The 20,157-nt window shown below is 41.6% G+C and overlaps 1 protein-coding gene across 1 annotated transcript in view; it reads left to right on the top strand.

The window, feature by feature from the left end:
* The first annotated feature begins 965 nt into the window (after positions 1-965).
* LOC138304023 (protein-glutamine gamma-glutamyltransferase E-like) overlaps positions 966-20,157 on the top strand; it is a 137,675-nt gene continuing 118,483 nt past the window's right edge. Inside the window, exon 1 of the mRNA XM_069243675.1 lies at positions 966-1,212. Coding sequence (XP_069099776.1) covers positions 1,206-1,212 — 7 coding nt within the window. The 5' untranslated portion in view covers positions 966-1,205. The remainder of the gene's footprint in view (positions 1,213-20,157) is intronic.

The following is a 20,157-nucleotide window of genomic DNA, read 5'->3' as shown; positions in this document are numbered from 1 at the left end:
GGGCCTCTTCAATCCATTTAAAGCCACCCCTGCCCTTTCAGCTCACTCTTGCAGCTTTCTGCCTCTGTGACGCTTTTTCGTTTTTCTCTTCCTCCGTCTTTCCCATATGTGTCTTTTGCTCGCAGTAAATGCTTGAGGAAGGAAAATAAGTACCAGCCCTGAAAAAAAAAGTGCCGGTGCTCAGCGCCGGAAACAACAAGCACAGATTAAGCACTGGCTGTGGACCATCTGGGGAAGGGGCGGGGCGCTAGAGGGAGGCAGTGCTGCGTGTGCCCACAGGCCACATGATTTTACAGGGTGTTTTCCGCACATGGATAATTCAGACGAGTTATCCCAGGTGCAGAAGCACTGGCCCAGTCATGACTGGGTGTAGCAGTAGCCCACTTAAGGTTACTGCTATACCGGACCCCAGCGGCAAATATTCTGATAGCATTAAACTGGTATTTGGCAGAGCTATGCTTTGGTTCTGTTTTCCTGTGGGACTTGCTTTCTTCTAATTTTTTTGAAAGAAGGTACGGCACCAAGAATATTAGGTCCTGTTGTGTTTCTTTAGTGGTGTTTCTGTCTGAACGTTAATGCACCTCCGCTGCACACCACGCAACGAATGTCCCGTCTTTTTGCTCTTTCTGTCTGTTACATACTGTTGTAAGTTGTGACGTACTGTTGCATGCACCCACGTGCACATGCTCATTTTAGCAAAAATGACACATCACTATTAAAATAAATGCCTCACAATAAAAACTATTAGCTCCGCATAATCGCAGGGTTGGAAACTCGTGGAGGACTTCCAAGAACGTGTAATAAAAAACACATTGCCAAACATCACGTAGGACATGAACCAGGGTTGCGTGTGAAGCTAGCATCATCACCTGGTCAGCCAGTCTTCACTGGTGGTGTGACAACACCTCTGAAGCGTTCAGAAAATGTCGATCTTGTCTACCTTTTATGTGCTTCCTGTGGTAACCCCGTAACATGTGAGAAAAACGGAAACCAGCAATTGAAAATTCCTGGTATGAGAATAAGGAGACGCTATTAACCGAGACAGCTCAAAGGAATTTTCACTAGTATGTTGGAAACCTGGTAATCCCTTTGGTTTATGGGATAGTACATATAAGGGTGGAATCCAGAGCAGGTTGCAGTTCTGGTAACACTTTTGAAGAACACCCTATTTGACACTAGGCGAAGGTGGACGGTAAAGGAAAACCATGTCAGGTGAGTGCAAATCATGTTGTTTCTGGACCCAATGAAAATGAACAGTATAGTCGCAGGATAAAAAATATTGAATGCAAAGGAGGGTTAATGACACTTGAGATGAAGAAAGAGAGACGGAAGTGCTAAGGTGAAAGAAAGAAGAGAGGTAAGAATTTGATGTTCGCAATGTTCAATAAATAAAGCCACTCTTCCACCGAAAATCAATTGTTAGATAATGTTGGTGACCACAAAAATACACACGTCATTAGTAGATGGTTTCCTTACACATGGATAAAAGATTCTACACAATGCATATTTTCCTCTAGATTTAATATCTCATTGAAACGTTTGAAGTTGTTAGTGCTTTGAGAATGTTCTTGAATATCTTGATTTTGTTTGAGAGTAGGCAGTTTTATTTTTGTTATTCCATCTCTTTTTATCCTGTTTATCCATTTCAGAAGTCAAATCCTTCATAAACTATGACATGCAGAACATTTTCTTTTCAGCATTTACAGTGACAAAGATAGAAGTGGGCAGATTTAAAGAACGGGCATTGAAATCTTTTGACTTTGGGTAGATTGTAGGTTTTGGATCATTGTGAGGCTACATATAAACTTCGCTTCGTTTTAGAACTGTGTACAAAGCTTTTGAGTAAAAAGAAAAAAATAACAGTTCTATATAGGCACCACTGCACCACCAACACTTACCTACAGTAGAAATTCGTCCATGTGCCTTTCTCGTTCATGTTTGCTTGGAATTTGACATGACTGTGTCATATTTCATAGGAAGGTCTCCCTTTAAAGCCACATCTGGTGAACTTGCCATTCACTGGTAGTCAATGACCACTTTTCATTAAATTTGCACATCCCTTGGCTACCTTGTGCAAGCAATTGAGCATTAAAATGCAGCAAAGATCTAACACAAATCATTTTTCATTGAAGGAAAAATGCTTTGAATTATGAACCAATATGATCGCCAGCTAAAATTTGCATATTTTTGTCCGAATTTGAAATACAGTGTATTGATGAGAAAGGCATTCATCCTGAAAAAAGAATATTTTTGTTTATTTTTAGTTGTTTATTTTGTGATCTATACAGAAAAAATATATACATGGGTTTAAAAATAGGGGAGAAGCGCCATCAGGGACTACTGCCTCCAATATTCTATATTCAAAACGGCCGGACAGGGGGGGCAATCAAAGCCTGGAGGGACCTCTGCAAGAAGGCTATCAAGTCCACAAAAAGAGACTGGGAAGTGGGGAAATGGGAAGAGCTTCAGAATTCTGCTAGGAAAAGGAAGGAATTCCACAAGTAATGGGTAATGTCCCATTAGTAGATTGGGTCGCTCACTTTTTTAATCTCTATTCTGTGAGGAGAGAAGTTAGTCTTCCCCAGTATTCCCTGCCAGATGATATTTACTGAGAAGGTAGGAATGTCAACAGGAGTGGAAACTATGTGCCGATTTCACTGAAAGAAGTGAGAGCTGCAATGTACAAGATAGCTCCGGACAAAGCCCCAGGATTGGATAGTATCCTGGAGGTTTTATACTTCAGTGACATTTATTTGTGGAGTATCTGCTTCACTCTAATATTTAATTCCATCATGGGTGGGGCACCAATTCCTCCAGTTTAGGCAGGGGCAGAAATAATCCCGTGTTCAAGAAGGGCTCCAGCGCTGACCTGTGCAACTGTGGACCAATAAGTCTAATTGACTATTCCCAAAAAATATTCGGTTCTATAATCCTGGAGCATCTACAAACCTGGATGAGTGAGGAATAGATTCTGACCTCACTTCAGGCAGGTTTCAGGGAGTGCACCAGTATGGTGGACCAAGTCTTTCGACCCCAACTAATGTTTATGAAAACGGTGGTCTTGGGTGGGGGACACTATATGTTGCATTTGTTGACCTTCAATTGGCGTTTAAATCTAGTCCATAGTTTTGGCATGTACTGGATGTTTTGGGTGTCCCCAACGAGGTGCTGGCTATTATAATAAGACTGCATAGGAACAACTTTGCCCAAGTGTGTTGTGGTACAACAGACGAGATGACGTACCCTTTCTGTGTGGCTCAAGGGGTAAGGCGGGGCTGTGTCCTTGCTCCAACCCTTTTTACACTATATGTAAATGATCTGATTTCTTTCCTGAACCAATGTGATGGGGATGCCCCTTGCATGGCCAACATTAAGACTTCTGCCTTAAAGTTTGCAAACAACACCCTTTTAATATCGAAATTACCTATGGGACTTCAGAGAATTCTGTGCTGTTTTGAGAGTTTTTTAAGCTAGATGGGACTAGAGATCAACTTGACTAAAACTAAGTATATCATTTTAAATCCTTATAACTTCACCAGTTCTAGCCCTAAGTTCACAGGGGTCTCCTTGGATCATGTTCATACTTTTGATTACCTTGGGCTAGTTACCTCAAACATCAAAAATAATGCAATCTAATGAGGCATTACTCAGGTCCAAAGAAAGCTCCTGATTTCGTCCAATTTCTCCTATAGTCCAAATTTATAAGCACAAAGCTCTGGAAGCAGCCCTCTATGGCACAAGGACATGTGTAAACTGCAGGCTGCTGGGAACATTTTCTTGTGCCAACTCTTAAGGCTTCCAACCTGCACCCCATTGTTACCTCTTAGGCTTGATGTGGATCTTAAGCCGATTGTGAAGGGGGTGGCTATCAAGCCAATCATCTACTGGAGGTGTATTTGGGCTATCCCTGAGTTACGTACTTACAGAGATGGGCTTAAAGAAGTCCTTGGTAGCCTAGGTCCAGGGAGTATCACCTAGATCAGGTACATCTAAGATACTTTGGTAAAGATGGGATGAGCAGACTTGTGGACAGATCCAGAGGTAGGCTCCTGGGCCGGTAAATCCATTCTTTAAGAGAGAGATACTTGTTAGTTAAAACAAGTGAAATGTTGGCTCTCTCTATATGGGGTACCCTGACTGATCGCTTCCTTCAATTGAAAGATCATTTTAAATTAGAAGATTTTTTGGATGCAGTTGAACCACCCCTAGCAAGTAAGTTGTATCTGCAGTTTAGGTACTGTACACTACCAATTGCAACTTTTGTTGCCAAATGGACCTGTAGGATGGCAACAGGCAGGAGTGATTGTCCCTGTTGTGATGCTGGCAAGGAAACAGGCCGTTTTATGACTTTCTGTTTGGCATATTAAAAGGGAATGAGAAAGTGGATAGTCCCTGACTACTGGATTTTAGGTGTTGAGACACACCAAGTAGCCCTCTGTTTTTTAAAATCAGATGCTAGAAAATGCTTAGTTTTTACTTTTTCCCACTTTTTGTTAGATATGTGGAGGATTAGACAAAGGGTTTGTAAATAGAGGATAGTCGTTGGGAATGCAATGCAATATGTTCTAGGTAGTACGCACTTTTAAAATGTTGTTTTATTATGATAGAGGTAGATTGTGTGATTAATTGTGCTACGGGTTTTATCATCTAAGTGGGTTTAATTGTTTTGACATATATTATTTAGATGTTGTTCTAAGTTTTAATGTGATTTATGTTGCTTTTACGGCACACGCCAAAATAAAGCCTATGATGATGATGAAAACAATAAACTGAATTGCCATCATTTCTGAGAGTTGCAAATACCTGCAGTGGTTTTTCATGTCTTATTGTCAGTGCAGCAGATTCCACAGACTGGGATCTAGTGCTAATAACCTCCAGTCAACACAAGACATTCATCCAGGGCACAAGTAAGACAAGGCGGATGGAAGAATGGAGTACTGTCAGTTTGATACAAATCGAGATTAGAAAAATAGACCTACCACAACCAATGTAATAATCAAGAACCAAGTTAAGAATTTTAAATTTTATTCTGGCTTTGACAGATATTTTAGCTAAGAAACAGGAGTAAATTTTCTCATACAACAAATCAGCCGACAGCCATGGTTGTCTTGCAGCCCCTATCAACAAATAAAAAAATATTAAATAGGAGCCTCTCAGAGATTTTGTTCCTGACTTGTACAAATGTGTCAGCCATCTTTGACATCCACTCATGTCTACAAAAGGCAGAATGATCTTCTCTGAAATAAAGTAATAATGATAATTTTTCAGGTTCTTATGCAGAAGTAAGGAGCACAGACTTAAACAATGGCCAACTTCCAAAAACCATTTAGGTGTGACAAGTAAATGGGCTATATCAGAAAATACATGATGATACCAACTTCATAAAGAAAACAAACTAAAGGATAGATTTAAGAGCCCCTAGTGCCTCCTTGTGCCACATTAGCATCATTTTTTTCACTAATGTGGCCTAATAAGGCCAAAATCGTTATGCCAAATTTACAAAGTGGTGCAATGCATTCATTGCGCCTCTTTGTAACCCTTGGTGTTACATTATGCCTGCAACCAACATAATGTATGCAAAGGGAGCGTTCCCTCATTAGGGGGGCTGAAAAAATGCCGCAATGAATCTCAGAGTTTTTTTGAGGTATTTTTTGGCACTTTTAATGCCTACTCAGAGCAGGCTTTAAAAGGAGGAACACCATTGTTTACAATAGGCTTCAATGGGCTTTGCAGGATTAGCGTCAACATTTTCTATGCTAATCCTGCAAAGCTCCGAACTAGCATCAAAAATGTTGACGCTAATTTCCCTAACTATTGCCATGGTGCGCCATATCTTACATATGGCACACACATGGTGGAGTTAGGGGGTTGCTAAGGAGAGCAAGAAAAGTGGTGCTGCACTAGGTGCAGCATCACTTTTCTTAAATCAGGCCCCAGATGTCATCACAGAGAGATCAACCCTCCCTCGCAAAAAGATGTTCTGTCCTTGTCCATATTTATTAAAACACACTTCTGAGCCCTATGCCATTATTAAGAAGCTGGTGCCGCAAAAACAGATGCTCATTGTTAGTGATGATTGTATTATGAATTGACTGACAATTATGTTCGTACTCGTGTTCCACTCTGATATAACATCAATGACAAACTGGTATAAAAATAATAACTGTTGTAAAATCCATCGCCCCCTGTTATTTCGCATTGTGAATTCAAAAAGCTAAATTAAACAAAAAAAATATTAATTTACCCACACAAATGCGGAGTCTTGCCACTGGTATTAACAAGGAAGATCAAATGACCACCCACCGAGTGTTCATCCTGCTCTCTGAAGGACGTCTGACACTGGCACTGAAAAGCCAAGTGAGTTTCATGTTAAATAGTAATATGTGTTTATGTGTGTGTCTGTCTGTGTGTGAGAGACAGCGAGATAGGGTGACCAGATGTCCCATATTTCCCCGGACAGTCCCGGTTTTTAGAGCACTGTCCCGGTGTCCACCTTCTCGTAATTTTAAATAAACGTTCCGGTTTTTGGGCCAAAGGTCAGATCATCCAGGGAAGTATAAGTTAAACAGGCCTACAAAGTATGAAATAATTAAAGTGTTTTATTTGTTACTGTCAAGCAACATAGGCCCTCATTCTGACCTTGGCGGTCTTTTCGCAAGACCGCTGAGTTACCGCCGCGGTGAAGACCGCCGACCGCGGCGGTGTGCCGCTGTGCGCATTCTGACCGCTGGGAGCGTTCCGCCGGAAAACCGCCAGCAGCCACACTGGCGGTCGGCGGGAAAGTGGAGACTGGTCAACCTCCACCGCCACGCCAGCAGAACACCGCCCACAGAATTACGACCCACATTTCTGTGTGGCGGTCTTCTGTTGGCGGTCTTCTGTTGGCGGTCACGTCCCTATGGCTCCCGTCGCCTCCCGGAGGACCAACGCACAAGGTAAGTTGATCGTCCGTGAGGGGAGGGGGTGGGGGGGTGTTGTGTGATGTGGGCGTGCATGGGGGTGTGCGTGTGAGTGTGTAGAGTGGGTGTGTGAGTGCGTGTATGCGGGCGGGGGGTGCTGCTGTGTCTATGGGTAATGTGTGCTGTTCGGCAGGTGCGCATGTCGGCATGTATGTGTGCGGGTATGTGTCCCCGTTGTGTATGTGTGTGTAGGGGGCGTGTATATGTGCATGTTGGGGGTGTGTGCATGTCGGGGTACATGTATGTGCATGTCGGGGTGGGGGTGGGGAGGGGGTTCGTACCACCTCTGGGGGGTGGCAGGGGGGTGGAGGGTGTGGGGGGAGGACTCGGGTGGGTAGTGGGGGGTGGGGGAGACCCCTATCAGTGCCAGGGAAGGAATTCCCTGGCCCCGATAGTGCTTACCGCCATGGTTCGCACGGCGGTTCCCGCCCGCAAGAAACCGCGGCGGTAGGCAGGGTCATAATACCCTTGGCGGTCTTGGGACGACCGCCGGGCCGGAGTGCGCAAACTCCAGCCCCGCGGTCATGACCGCCGTGGCGGTCGGAGTGGAGAAGTAGCGGTCGGTCGCGGCGGGGACCGCCGCGGTCAGAATGCCATTTTTAATACCGCCGGTCTGTTCGCGGTCCGACCGCCGTCTCTCCGCCGACCGCCAGGGTCAGAATGAGGGCCATAGTCCCCTGTCTGCTCCCAGCAGAGAGATGGAGTGGGGAGCAGAGAGAGGTGGGGGGGTGCTGCAGGATTGGGAGATTGAGCCTTAGCTTATTTTATATATGTGGTCTTGTAAATGTGTGTGTGAAATATATGTATAAATATATATATATACACACACACACACACATGTATAGGCACACATTCACAAAGCTATGCAAAAAAAGAGACAGGCCAGATATAAAAGTGAGAGTAATGTCTTTAGTCCTTCTTTTATGTCTGACCTGTCCCGGTTTTTGCTCCTCAAAATCTGGTCTCCAAACAGCGAGAGAGTATTGTGTACCAATACTTCAAAGGAGAGAAGGAACAATAATGTATAAGAATCAAGACACAAGGTCACCTTGAAATAATAAATCCGTTTTTTTCTTCCATTTGCACGCATTATTACCGCATGTTCACCATTTGTCATCCAGTTTTTGCAGCACTTAAAAGCTGGTAGAGAAAAGCCGAGCAAAACCTCGAATGAGCCCAACGTGCACCCTACTCACAATCAGAGCACTGTATAAAATACATAGAAACATCGTGGGTGCCACTTTTAGAACTGCATCGGCATCTGAATAAGCTCCTAAAACTACATCTCCGTAAACTTTAAACTGTGTGAGGTGTTTGGTAATTAAAATAGAAGGAAGCATGATGCCATCCCTGCAACACAGAAAATAGTTCACTTGGATGAATCTTACTAATAAATAGTGTTCGCGGAACAGCTGTAATTTATTATTCCTATGTCTCTGACTCAAATTGAATTTAGAATAATTGAAGCCTTTGAACATTTAGTAATCCTTGCTAATTGTTTATGAGGAAGAACACAAGTGCAGGGTGTGTCCTCACGTGGTTTCATTCTGAGCCACTGCATGCTTTAGAACAATTTCGAATCATTAGCGTAAATACCTCTCTGTGTTGACGTGGGGAAGTCTGGTAAAGATGAACCATGTCACAGGTATTGGGGCCCTGTGGGGTAACTTCAGTAAAAGCTCACACAAGCCAGCTCAGCACCCAAATTTGCAGCGCTGCGCTGCGTGAGAGGGTGAAAGCAGGAAAGCGCCATACGTACGGCGTCATGGCTCTGTCCTCCTCTCTTTCTAAAGCTGGTGCACAAACAGGCTACTTAAAACCACAAAGACGCCGCCGTAGTACAAAGGTGTCTGCATCACGTCAAACATAGGCTTTGTACTGACAGGGAACTTTCCCAGTACAGAATATCATGCCTAGATAAACTTTTACACATTTCGGAAACGTCCGAAGAAGTAAATCAATTTCTCCTTTTAACACCAGCTTCAAAGAGAAGTTACTTTGGAACGCAAAACCCTGTCTATTATTGTTAGTAAATGGAGCTTTGCATCACAACAGTGGTAGGTTGCATGGGAATCCCAATTTAAAACCAGTGGCATAACAAAACGGAGGTAAAATGTAGGGGCATTCTTTAGACCTTATATTTCTGTTGATATCTTATTTTATAAGGGGTCACATTGGGGGAGGTCATATGGACCTTTTGACTTTGACAGTGAGAAAGGATAAGGTCTAAAAACAATTCAATCAATAATATCATCAGATTAGCTGGTTAGTAATTTAAACGCACCATGACCTATGTGTCCAAGAATCACCACACCAGTTTAGTACAGTTTAACATTTATTACCCTAGATTAACAATGCTAAAATCAAATAAATCAAGCGCAGAACAATAGGTTAGAGATACACAAATGACAGTGGCTGTCCAAAACTCCTAAAGAAATTCAACTTCTGCAAAACACGTATTGTTAAACGCTCAAGATAACCATGCAGAATAGCAACGATATCAAATGAATAATTGAGACAGAATACAATGAGTTAGGGCAGATGAATCAATAACAATCAATTTCAAACAACATCAAATTTGGGATGTGTGGTGCCCTAAATTGTTACCCTAATCAGATTGCACATGTTTGGGCTTCATGCAAGAAGAAAAATCAGACTGAATATTATATGGAAAACATCTACATATGGCGCTAACAAAAATCTGCGGTTTGCTTCTAGATGGGAAAACAAATAAACCTGCAAGAAAAAGAGATACACATTTTTTTTACCTATCCTTAGGTGGGTCGGCAAGCAGCAAAGATTTTCTTCAGTAGAGCATCTTTTGGTCAGCTTCAGATGGGCAGTGACATGAGGGAAATAATTCAGTAAACTGGGTTTAAAGTACCTGAACCATCAATGGCAGTAAGCTAAAGAATAAGGATCAAGTAAAGTAGGAAGAAAAGATTTAAATGCAGTCAAAGAAAGAAAAGCAACTGAACATTAGGAAGGCTGAAAGACAACAGTAACAATTGCAGGGTTTGAATGATAGAAAGACAACCAGAACACTGAACTCTCCTCCCTAGGAAATGTATTACTAAGGATTCAGAAAATATCTAAATTGTTTGCCTTTGGACAGATACTAAGGTGACTAGGAAAGACCCAATTAAAATCAAATAAGTTTCATAATGTAACAGCTTTCCTCAGTGGCATCTTTTCAGGCTCCTGTCCCACGAAGAGGTGGTCATAATGTGCAGACTGTACGCCATTGTTCTCTGCTAGCACACTATATGCTAAGAAAGTTACAAATATGTTGCAGCTAAGGAACATTTCTCATGTGCTGCACAATGCTCTGGGTAAGAATGAGATATCATCTTCCCTTCACATCATAAATTATAAACCTTTCTCTACATTTCCAGTTAACTAAACTAACCTGGGCTTCAGCAGAAGGAAAACACACATTTAAAATGTGCAGTATAAAAATGTCATAAGCTCTAAACTAAAACATCATTATTTCATAAATCATTTATAAACTGTTGTACATAGTAAAGTGCAAAATACATTTCATAGTGTGTTTATTTCAGAAAGAAATTCATGTAACATTGTGCATTTGTTAGTAAAGTGTAGGCCACATTTGAAAACCTGTGCTCATGTTATTCATTTGTGCACTGTTTAAACATATGCAAAATCTATAATTAGTCACACAAGCAGTTAACACTAAATTTCGTTCTCTCAATCCCTCTTCTAATGACTAAATGTATCATTACAAAAGTTACATCGATTAATACTTGTATTAATTCTCCTTAGTTTAAAATGAAGTTTCTCTATCGCCATTATTTCTTGTATTCATCTTTCTGTTAAGTTTCAAACCCCGATAATGTGTGCTTCCCATTTTCTCAAGTCATATCTCCTCCCTCCTCAGATCATTTCTCACCCATTTTCTTTTAATCACTCTGAAAAGATAATAAGGTCTTGTAGCACAGATGACACATGCAATCATAATAAAAAATGGGGACAGTATTTTCCCTAAGGTTGCTTTTCCAAGGTTGCTTAATCAATTTTTCACATTTGAAACACTTTTGCCAGTTTTCTCCAAACCCAAGGCTCTTTCAGATCTTTGAAGTCGGTTTTTGAAATTTGTCAGGTTCTTGATAAAATTCAGAATCCGCTTACTATTGTCAGGGATATATGTACAGCAATGTCCAGATTTTAAAAATGTAGAGACTCTGCCTTGCTTTGATAAAAGGATGTCCAACACAAAGCAGTTCTGAAGAACCATTGCTCGTACTGCGATCATTTCAGTATTTATCAACATTTCAGCTCCAGTAATTTTTATCAACAGGTTATCCACCATAGTAGACAACTTTCTAATCTTTATGGAATTCAGAACAACTTCCACAGAGGGAATAATTGCTCCAAATATGTCTCCAATTATCCCAGAAGTACTTTCCCCTTTTTGATCTTGGTTTCGGGATTTCCTTCAAATTTGGTTTGTCATCTATTTTGTCAACTTGATATATCTTTGGGAATACAAGTCCCAGGTAACAAGTCCCATACCATCCCACAGGAAGACGGTAATAGGCATTTATTTCCACAAATATAATAAATCCCGGGTGTTAGACTTTTCATCCTTGGCGTGGACTCCCTTAACTTTTTGCCTCTGTTCCCCTGGTTGTTGATGCATGCTGGACTCTGACTGTGCTGTTTTTGTTACTCTGGGCACTTTACCACTGCTAACCAGTGCTAAAGTGCAAGTGCTCCTTTACAAAATGTGTATGTAATTGGCTTACCCATGATTGGCATATTTGATTTATTAGTAAGTCCCTAGTACAGTGCACTAGAGGTACCAGGGCCTGTAAATCAAATGCTACTAGTGGGCCTGCAGCACTGGTTGTGCCACCCACATAGGTAGCTCTGTAATCATGTCGCAGACCTACTATTGCAGTGTCTGTGTCTGCAGTTTTAACTGTAAATTCGACTTGGCAAGTGTACCCTCTTGCCAGGCCTAAACCTTCCCTTTTCTTACATGTCAGACACCCCTAAGGTAGGTCCTAGGTAGCCCCAAGGGCAGGGTGCAGTACATAGTACTGTGTTTTATATGTCCTGACAGTGAAATATTGCCAAATTCGTGTTTCACTGTTGCAAGGCCTATCCCTCTCATAGGTTAACATGGGGGCTACCTTTAAATCTGATTAAAGTGTAGATTCCCTTTGGGAGCCGATGGACGTGTGGATTTCGAGGTCTCTGAGCTCACAATTTTAAAATACATCTTTTACTAAAGTTGATTTTAAGATTGTGTGTTTGAAAATGCTACTTTTAGAAAGTGGGCATCTTCTTCCTTATACCATTTCTGTGACTCTGCCTGTTTGTGGATTCCCCGTCTGGGTCAGTTTGACAGTTGGGCTGGTTGCACCTCACACTAGACAGTGACACAAAGGGAGCTGGTGTGTAGTCTGCATTTCCTGATAAGCCATCTGTGCTAGGAGGGAGGGGAGGAGTCGTCACTCACACCTGAAAGGGCTGTGCCTGCCCTCACACAAATGCAGTCTCCAACCCCCTGCTGAGTGTCTGGGGCCTGGCCTGGGCAAGGCAGGATTTCACATTCAAAAGAAACTTTACTTTGAAGTAGGCCTACTTCAAAGGAGAAATTGGGTATAAGAAGGGCACCCAAAACCACAGACTTTAGAACACTTCTGGAAACAAGAGGAACCTCTACCTGGAGAAGAGCTGAAGAGCTGAGAAAGAAGAGCTGCCCTGCCTGTGACTGTGCTTTGTGGAGCTTTCCTGCAGTTGCTACTTCTGCCAGAGTAAAGGGCAAAGACTGGACTTTGTGTGCCTTCCATCTTGAGAAGAAATCTCCAAGGGCTTGCCTCCTCTTGTTTGAAGTCTCAGGGACAGCAAAGACTTCTCCCTTACCAGCACCTGGACCCCCTGCTGAGACTCCTGCCCTTGCAAGTGGTGCTCTATCCAGTCCCTGGGCCCTTGAAAGAAAATGCTGTTGAAAATCCAAGGAAATCGACTTCGGACGACTCCGGACAGACGCCGCTGCTGAATCCAGTGACGCTGCCTGCAACCGACTCCGTGATCTTCGCTGGAACACAACGACCTCCGCAGGCCTGACACCGCTGCAGCCGCGCCGAAGTCCGCGGCTCCGTGGAAGTCGCCACACCACATCGTGACCGACGCCGCTCGAAGTGCGCTGATTCAATGATTCGGACAATCCCCGACTTCTCGCATTGGCTTGTTTTCACTCTTTACCAAGGTACTGTACCGGGGGTCTGGGTGACTCTGTGGCTGGCATCGCTGGTGTCGGATTGTTGGGAACGACTCTGTCACAACGCTGTGTTAACACCTCATCGAAGCATTGTGTGATTCTAAGCGCTATTTTTGAATTTAATCTTTAAAAATTCATAACTTGACTTGTGTATTGTGAATTTTTGTCATTTTGGTCTTGTTTTGTTTAGATAAATATTTCCTATTTTTCTAATCCTGTCTCGTGTCATTTTGTAGTGTTTTCATCAAGTTACTGTATGTGTTGGTACAAATACTTCACACCTAGCACTCTGAAGTTAATCCTACTGCTCTGCCAAGCTCCCAAGGGGGTAAGCAGGGGTTAGCTGAGGGTGATTCTCTTTTACCCTGACTAGGGTGAGGGTTCTTGCTTGAATAGGGGGTAACCTGACTGTCAACCAATGACCCATTTTCTAACACCAGGATTAGCCGGGTCCTGACCATTTAGTAGAAAGTCCCATGTATTCTTAAAACGAAATACATGTCTGCACTCACTTGTTCCAACAAAGTTAGTATCAGTCTTCGACTGTGGTCTAAATATTCACAGGTTTCCTATGTGCAGGGCATGTAAAGCAAGCTTCCCTTGTGTTTTGACTTCAGAATAAGCAAAATCATTCTGGTAGGTCCTCAACACTAACCCCTTGTCTATCTTCTCGTTTAATGCTTTTCTCCTTTTGTCAGTGTGATCTAAGAAAGCCTTTTTTACTGGTGAAAGCAAGCATGTTGGATTGTTTCTATGTGCACAGGCTGTACCAAATGTTTGCGTCGGCTCAAAGAAACCGCCCACTGTATCTATCTTTTTCTTCCCTTTGGCCACTTTACTCAAGTGCGGGTTAAGTGTAATATAAGAAAACACTAGGTCTAGATTTGAAGAGAAATACTAAATGTTTTCCTGGTTATAAAATCTTGTTATTGAAAGACTGCAGCTAATGCCATAAGTTAAAGGAAGACTATGATAGGTAACTCCTTCCTGAATAGAAGAAGGAATTTGAGTACACACATAACACTCTCTCGCACACATTGTTTCAATATATTCATAGAGCAAGCAATAGAAATTGTTAGAAGAAAGACCTCATTGTGAGTTGTCTACGTGTAAGTATCTCTCATCAGAGTAGTAGTAGTTTCGGTAGGACTAGTGTAACTATCCTCGGGTGTCTAATGAACAGTCATACTTACAATTATTAATAAGCACAATAACATGCACACAATTCCCAAAGCAATACACACACCCTTTAGGTTTTAATCTAGTTGGATTGTAACCCATCCTCTAAAGAATCAGAAAGTTGAAGCCCAAAAAATGTATGCCATGCAGCAAAAAAAAAAATATAAATATACTTCGCGAATATTTACAGCTCCCAGCTTTCAGTTGTATTCCCGGGCCGTCATCAAAAATCAGTTCAGCAGCTTGTCAAAGTCAGTATCAACTTGTCAAAATTGTGTTTCAAAGTCTTGTTCAATAGATCATAGTCTTTCAAACAATGATTTTCATTTGCACCTGTAGCATGTAATGTTCTTCTTGTTCAGCTGGAATTTTACTTTCAAACTTCAACTCGAAGGCAAACTCAGTTCCAAAATCCTGATCTGGAAAATCACGATCAAAAGAAAAAGACAAAAATTCTCATTGCCACTCATCTGTTGTCCAATACGCCCATTCAGGACCAGAGTACTTTTGACTTGCGATTTTCTTCCTTTTTTGTTCTTCTGTTTGCAAGTACTTCTCCTTCACTCAGATCATCACCTGAATTTGCTCTTGTTTTTGTCGCTGGCTCTTCATGTATTGTCTGCAGTACATCTGGAACTTTTCCATTTGTTTGTGACTTAGGCCACTTAGCTCCTTTCAGTAATTTGTCAGACAGTGTCTCTTGCGAAACTGGACTTACTTCTTCTGCAGAATTTACACATTGACTTGATGTACCTGCACCATTTGCCAAATTCAGAGGAGTCAAATCAGCATGGCTTTGATCTTACTCAACTCCTTCGTCAGCTGCTGAAGGCAACATAATACGTTTCAACATTTCTTCCCACTCATCTGTTTCTAGGAGAGTTTTCCTGACTTAACTCTCCTGCTACATTTGCTGATTCTTGAGCAACTTCAGGAACCTCTATTTCGTCTCTCAGAGATGTACCTGGATCTTCACCAGTTTGCACTGTCTCTGTCTCCACCTTACCATTCTCTCTCCTTGGCTTTTGAGACTGCACATAAGTTGTTGGTACTCTAAGAAACTAATCTTCCTTTTCTTCTAAGGGATAAGGCACTTTTCTTGTGTGGCTGGCATGAATCCAGTTTGGGGCAGCGCACTTCACAGCAGTCGTTGTAACAAGGACAACTTGGTGTGGCCCCTTCCATCTAGGTTCCAGACAAGATTTTCTCACGTGCTTTTTGAGCACAACCTAGTCGCCAGCCTGCAGACTGTGACACTGATCTTGGTTTGAGGGCACGTTTGTCACTTCCATCTGATAAGAAAAAGAGGAAATCACATCAGCTAGGTTCTTGCAGTAATCTAGCACCATATCATCTGCTATGTTAACGAGAGCATGTGCGGGGACAGCTAGTAATCTCATTGCTGGACCCATGAGGATTTCATGGGGAGAGGAGTGTTTCTGATGCTCATCAGGACCATTTCAAATTTGTGAAGGCACACATCTTTGCCATCCATGCTTTTAGTGTACGATTCATGTGCTCTACCAATCCAGATGCCTCAGGTCGGTAGCTACAGTGCATCTTCTGTTCAGTGTTCAGTGCTGAACACAGCAATTCTTTTTACTTCACTGTTGAAGTGACTTCCTCTGTCTGATTCTAAAGATTCTGTAAAACTGAACCTTGGTATCAATTCCCCAAGTAAAAGCTTTGCTGCAGTAAGACTATCATTTCTACGTGTAGGGTAAGCTTCAATCCAATGGCTGAATATGCACACAATCAACAAAACACATATTTCAAACCACTACACATGCATGTGCATTTCAATGAAATCCATTTGCATTCTGATAAATGGTCCACCAGCTCTTCCAAGGTGACTTTGACTAACAACTATCCTTTTTCCCATGTTATGTCTCTGACAAATCATCACATCTCTACCAATGTGTGCTTGGCCATGATAATGTCTCGCCATTTGCATCAGGAAACTGTTTGGAAAAACCACTTGTCCTTCGTGTGTAACCCATAAATCATCAGCGTCCCTTTGGACGCATTTCATTTTAACCCAACTTTGTTTTTCATCATCAGACAAATTTTATGCAAATGTTCAATTTCATCCCAAGTATCAACAGCAAACAAAAGGTAATTAGCATTTTCCTCATTATTCTCAAATTTCTGACATTCTGCAGTAATAGTTATACAGTTCAGGGCACAATATCTAGCTACTTGATTAGCGTAGGCATTTCCCTTGGAAACAATATCAGTGGATCTCTGCATTTAACCACAGCAATTCTCTCTGGTAACTGTAGGGCTTGTAACAAAGCATGAATTCTATCACCATTTCTAACAGGTGAACCAGACGAGGTCATGAAGCCTCTCTGTGACCATAGCTGGCCAAAGTCATGCATTATTCTGAATCCATATTGGCTGTCAGTAAAAATTGTAACTTTGAGTCTTGTACTGACACAACAGGCTCTTGTTAGGGTGACTAATTCAGCAACTTGTGCAGAAAAAACTCTTTGAAAACATGAAGCTTCAAGTATACCAGAAATTGTGCACAGAGCATATCCAGCTCTGAGGTTACCTGAGTTATCTCTTAAACAGGAACCATCAGCAAAAATAATTTGGTCATTCCCTTCTAAAAGGGTGTCTTGAATATCAGGTCTGGGTTTCTTGCACAATTCAGTCACTTCTAAACAATCATGTTCGACTTCTTGCAACATCTCAGGCTCAACATTTTCAATGGGAAGTAATGTTGCTGGGTTAAGTACTGTTCACCTTTTCAGAGTTACATTGGGTGAAACCAGTATAGGGGACTCATATTTGGTTAACCTAGAATCAGTCAAGTACTGGGTCTTTGTAAAGCCAATAAAATTTCAACAGAGTGAGGGATCAAACCTGTAATAGATGTCCCATTACTATGCCTTTGCATTGGAACAATGAAACACAAATCGCTGCAACAGATCGCAAGCAGCCAGGTAAAGCTGATGCGACTGGATCCAAAGAAGCAGAAAAATATGCTACTGGGCAGTTTACACCACCCTGTGCCTATACCAAAACAGAAAGTGCACAAAAATCTCTCTCATGACAAAACAACATGAGTGGTTTTGTGCAATCAGGCATTCCCAAAGCAGAAGCTCTGCACAAACTCTCTCTCAGCTCAGTAAAGGCTTTCATGCAGATTTCATTGAATGTGACCAGCTCTGGGACATCTTTGTGTGTCAATCTTTGCAAAGGCTTTGAAATCATAGAGAAATTGGGAATCCACTGGCGGCAGTAGTTCACCATTCCCAGAAACATACTGACATCTCGCTTTGTAATCGGGGATTCATTTGTAAGATTGATGTAACCCTCTCTTTGGAAACTTTCCTTTCACCATTTTCTGTTTGGTGTCCCAAATTTTTAACTTCTTTTTGACAATACTGTATTTTCTCTGGGGACACTTTATGTCCGTTCTCTCCTAAATGATTCTACACAGTAATCGTATCTTGCTTGCATGCTTCTCACGTCTTTGAAGCAACCAAAAGATCATCAATGGACTGAACTAATGCTGATTGGAAAGGCATTTCCAGTGGTTCCAAATTCTTTTTCAACACCTGATTAAATATTGATGGTGACTCTGAAAAACCTTTTGGGATCCTACACCAACTGTAGACTTTATTACAGAATTTAAAATTGAAAAGAAATTGGCTATCCTCATGAAGAGGCACAGAAAAGAATGCTTGTGAAAGATCCACCACTTTGAACCATTTTGCATCATATGGAATCTGAAACAGAATCACTGCTGGATTAGGTACCACTGGACAACATTTCACTACTATATCATTAATTTTCCTCAAATCTTGAACAATTCTGAATTTGCCACTTGATTTTTGCAAACCCATTATAGGCGAATTCCATGGGCCACTTAGCACTTCTCTCACAACTCCCTGTTTCTCAAAATCCTCAATTACAAGTTTTACTCCTCCTTCAATTACATCTGGTGCTATGTGATACTGCGGGTTTGTGGAAAACTACATTAGGTTTGACTGTGATTTTGACTGGATCAACTCCTTTGATCAGACCAATATCTTTTCCAGATAGGTCCCACACTTTCAAATTAACTGTAGCCTGTAAACCAGTCGGCAAATCTTTTACAGTGAAAGTAGGATAGAAACTAATCAGAGGAAACTCTTTATTAACTGAATCATATTCGGTTTGCACAGATGAATCCTCCTTATCATCACTATTCATCTGAATAGCAATCCCATCATTTGAACAGGTAATTGAGCATTTTGTTTTGCACAATAGATCTCTTCCTAGAAAAGAGAATGGACTTGAGTCACAAACTACAAAAGTATGCATTCCCTCAAAATTTCCAATTGTAACTGGGACTGGTTCAATAATTGTGTTTGTAAGGAACTGATTTGCTACTCCCTCAATCTGGATCATTTTCCCAGACAGGGGTACATTCAGGACTTCTTCTGTTCTGACTGTGTAGTGTGTCTCTCCTACATCAACTAGAAATGAGACATTATGACCTATTACCTTTACATTTACATAGGGACCTTTCTGATCCACTTCTAATGAAACTGCTAACACACATTCCTCCTCATCCGAACTCTCACTCACCATTTCATCATTCGACTCATCCTCACTGTGAAGTGTAAACTGTTGCACTGTTGAATTTCTGTGATTTAGCTTTTGACCCATGTTCTCTGAGGAAGCATTGTCTGTCTGTCGCATCTGATAATGTGGCATCTGTATTTGTTGCATTGGTTGCATCTGTTGAGGACTTTGCATTTGCTGAGGAATCTGTATCTGATTACTTTGAAGATTAAAATTTTGACCCCTCATTCTCGGACCTTTCCAATTTGGGAAGGATTGCTTTCATTCATCTGCGTAACTACACCATCCTACACCATCATCTAACATTCATGCTTCCAATGCCCGAAATTTCCACAACTGTGACAAGGTAACATCCTTTTCATTGTCTGCATATCACTTGAATTGACCATCATGTTCGAATTGACGCAATTACCACCTCCATTTCCACTATGGCCTCTTCCTCTTGCCTGATTCTGAAACAACATTTTTCCCTGCTGCTGAGGATAAATTCCGTGCTGCTGAGGAAAATTTCCCTGCATCCCTGATTGTGCCACTTTAATCTGCCTCACTATTGCCTTTTCCTTCAATTTTTTCTGCTTCATATCAATCTCATCACTACAGTATTTTGCAAAAGTTAACACCTCATCAACTGTTTTTGCTTTCCAACAAATCAACTGACTCCTAAGCATCTGGCTAATTTTAGGTCTGAGACCTTCAACAGATCTGGACACAAACTGAATCATAACTTACAGCTCAGTTGTTTCAGTTGCATTATAATGTTTGAACACTTGCAGCAATCTCTCATAGTAAGCATGTATGGACTCTTTTGCTTCCTGTGCGTCCTATCTACTCTCTGCCAATCAGTGCTCTTGGAGGAAATTCTCATTTTCAAAAGTTCAATCACCTTGTAATACAACTTCATTACCTCAGGCGACAGTGCACCTGTGACTGGATCTCGTGGAGGCTCTTTTGTTGGCCAGTCTACACCCCTTTTACATTTGACCCACAGATCTGCTGGAACCAGAAACTCTAATAATGAATTTAGGTCCTCCCATAGGCACTTAGCAAGTTTCACAAACCTACATGTCTGCTGGTACCACTCCACTGGCTTTTCTCTCAATCTCAGGAAGTCATTTGTAAATGACAAAATATAACTTCTGCTCCAAGGGACATGTACAAAAATCCATCCCGGAATTTCTCTTATCGGAA

Source organism: Pleurodeles waltl, chromosome 7, assembly GCF_031143425.1.
Source record: "Pleurodeles waltl isolate 20211129_DDA chromosome 7, aPleWal1.hap1.20221129, whole genome shotgun sequence".
NCBI lineage: Eukaryota > Metazoa > Chordata > Amphibia > Caudata > Salamandridae > Pleurodeles > Pleurodeles waltl.
Note: the sequence above shows the minus strand (reverse complement) of the source record. Positions and strands in the feature narration are given on the sequence as shown.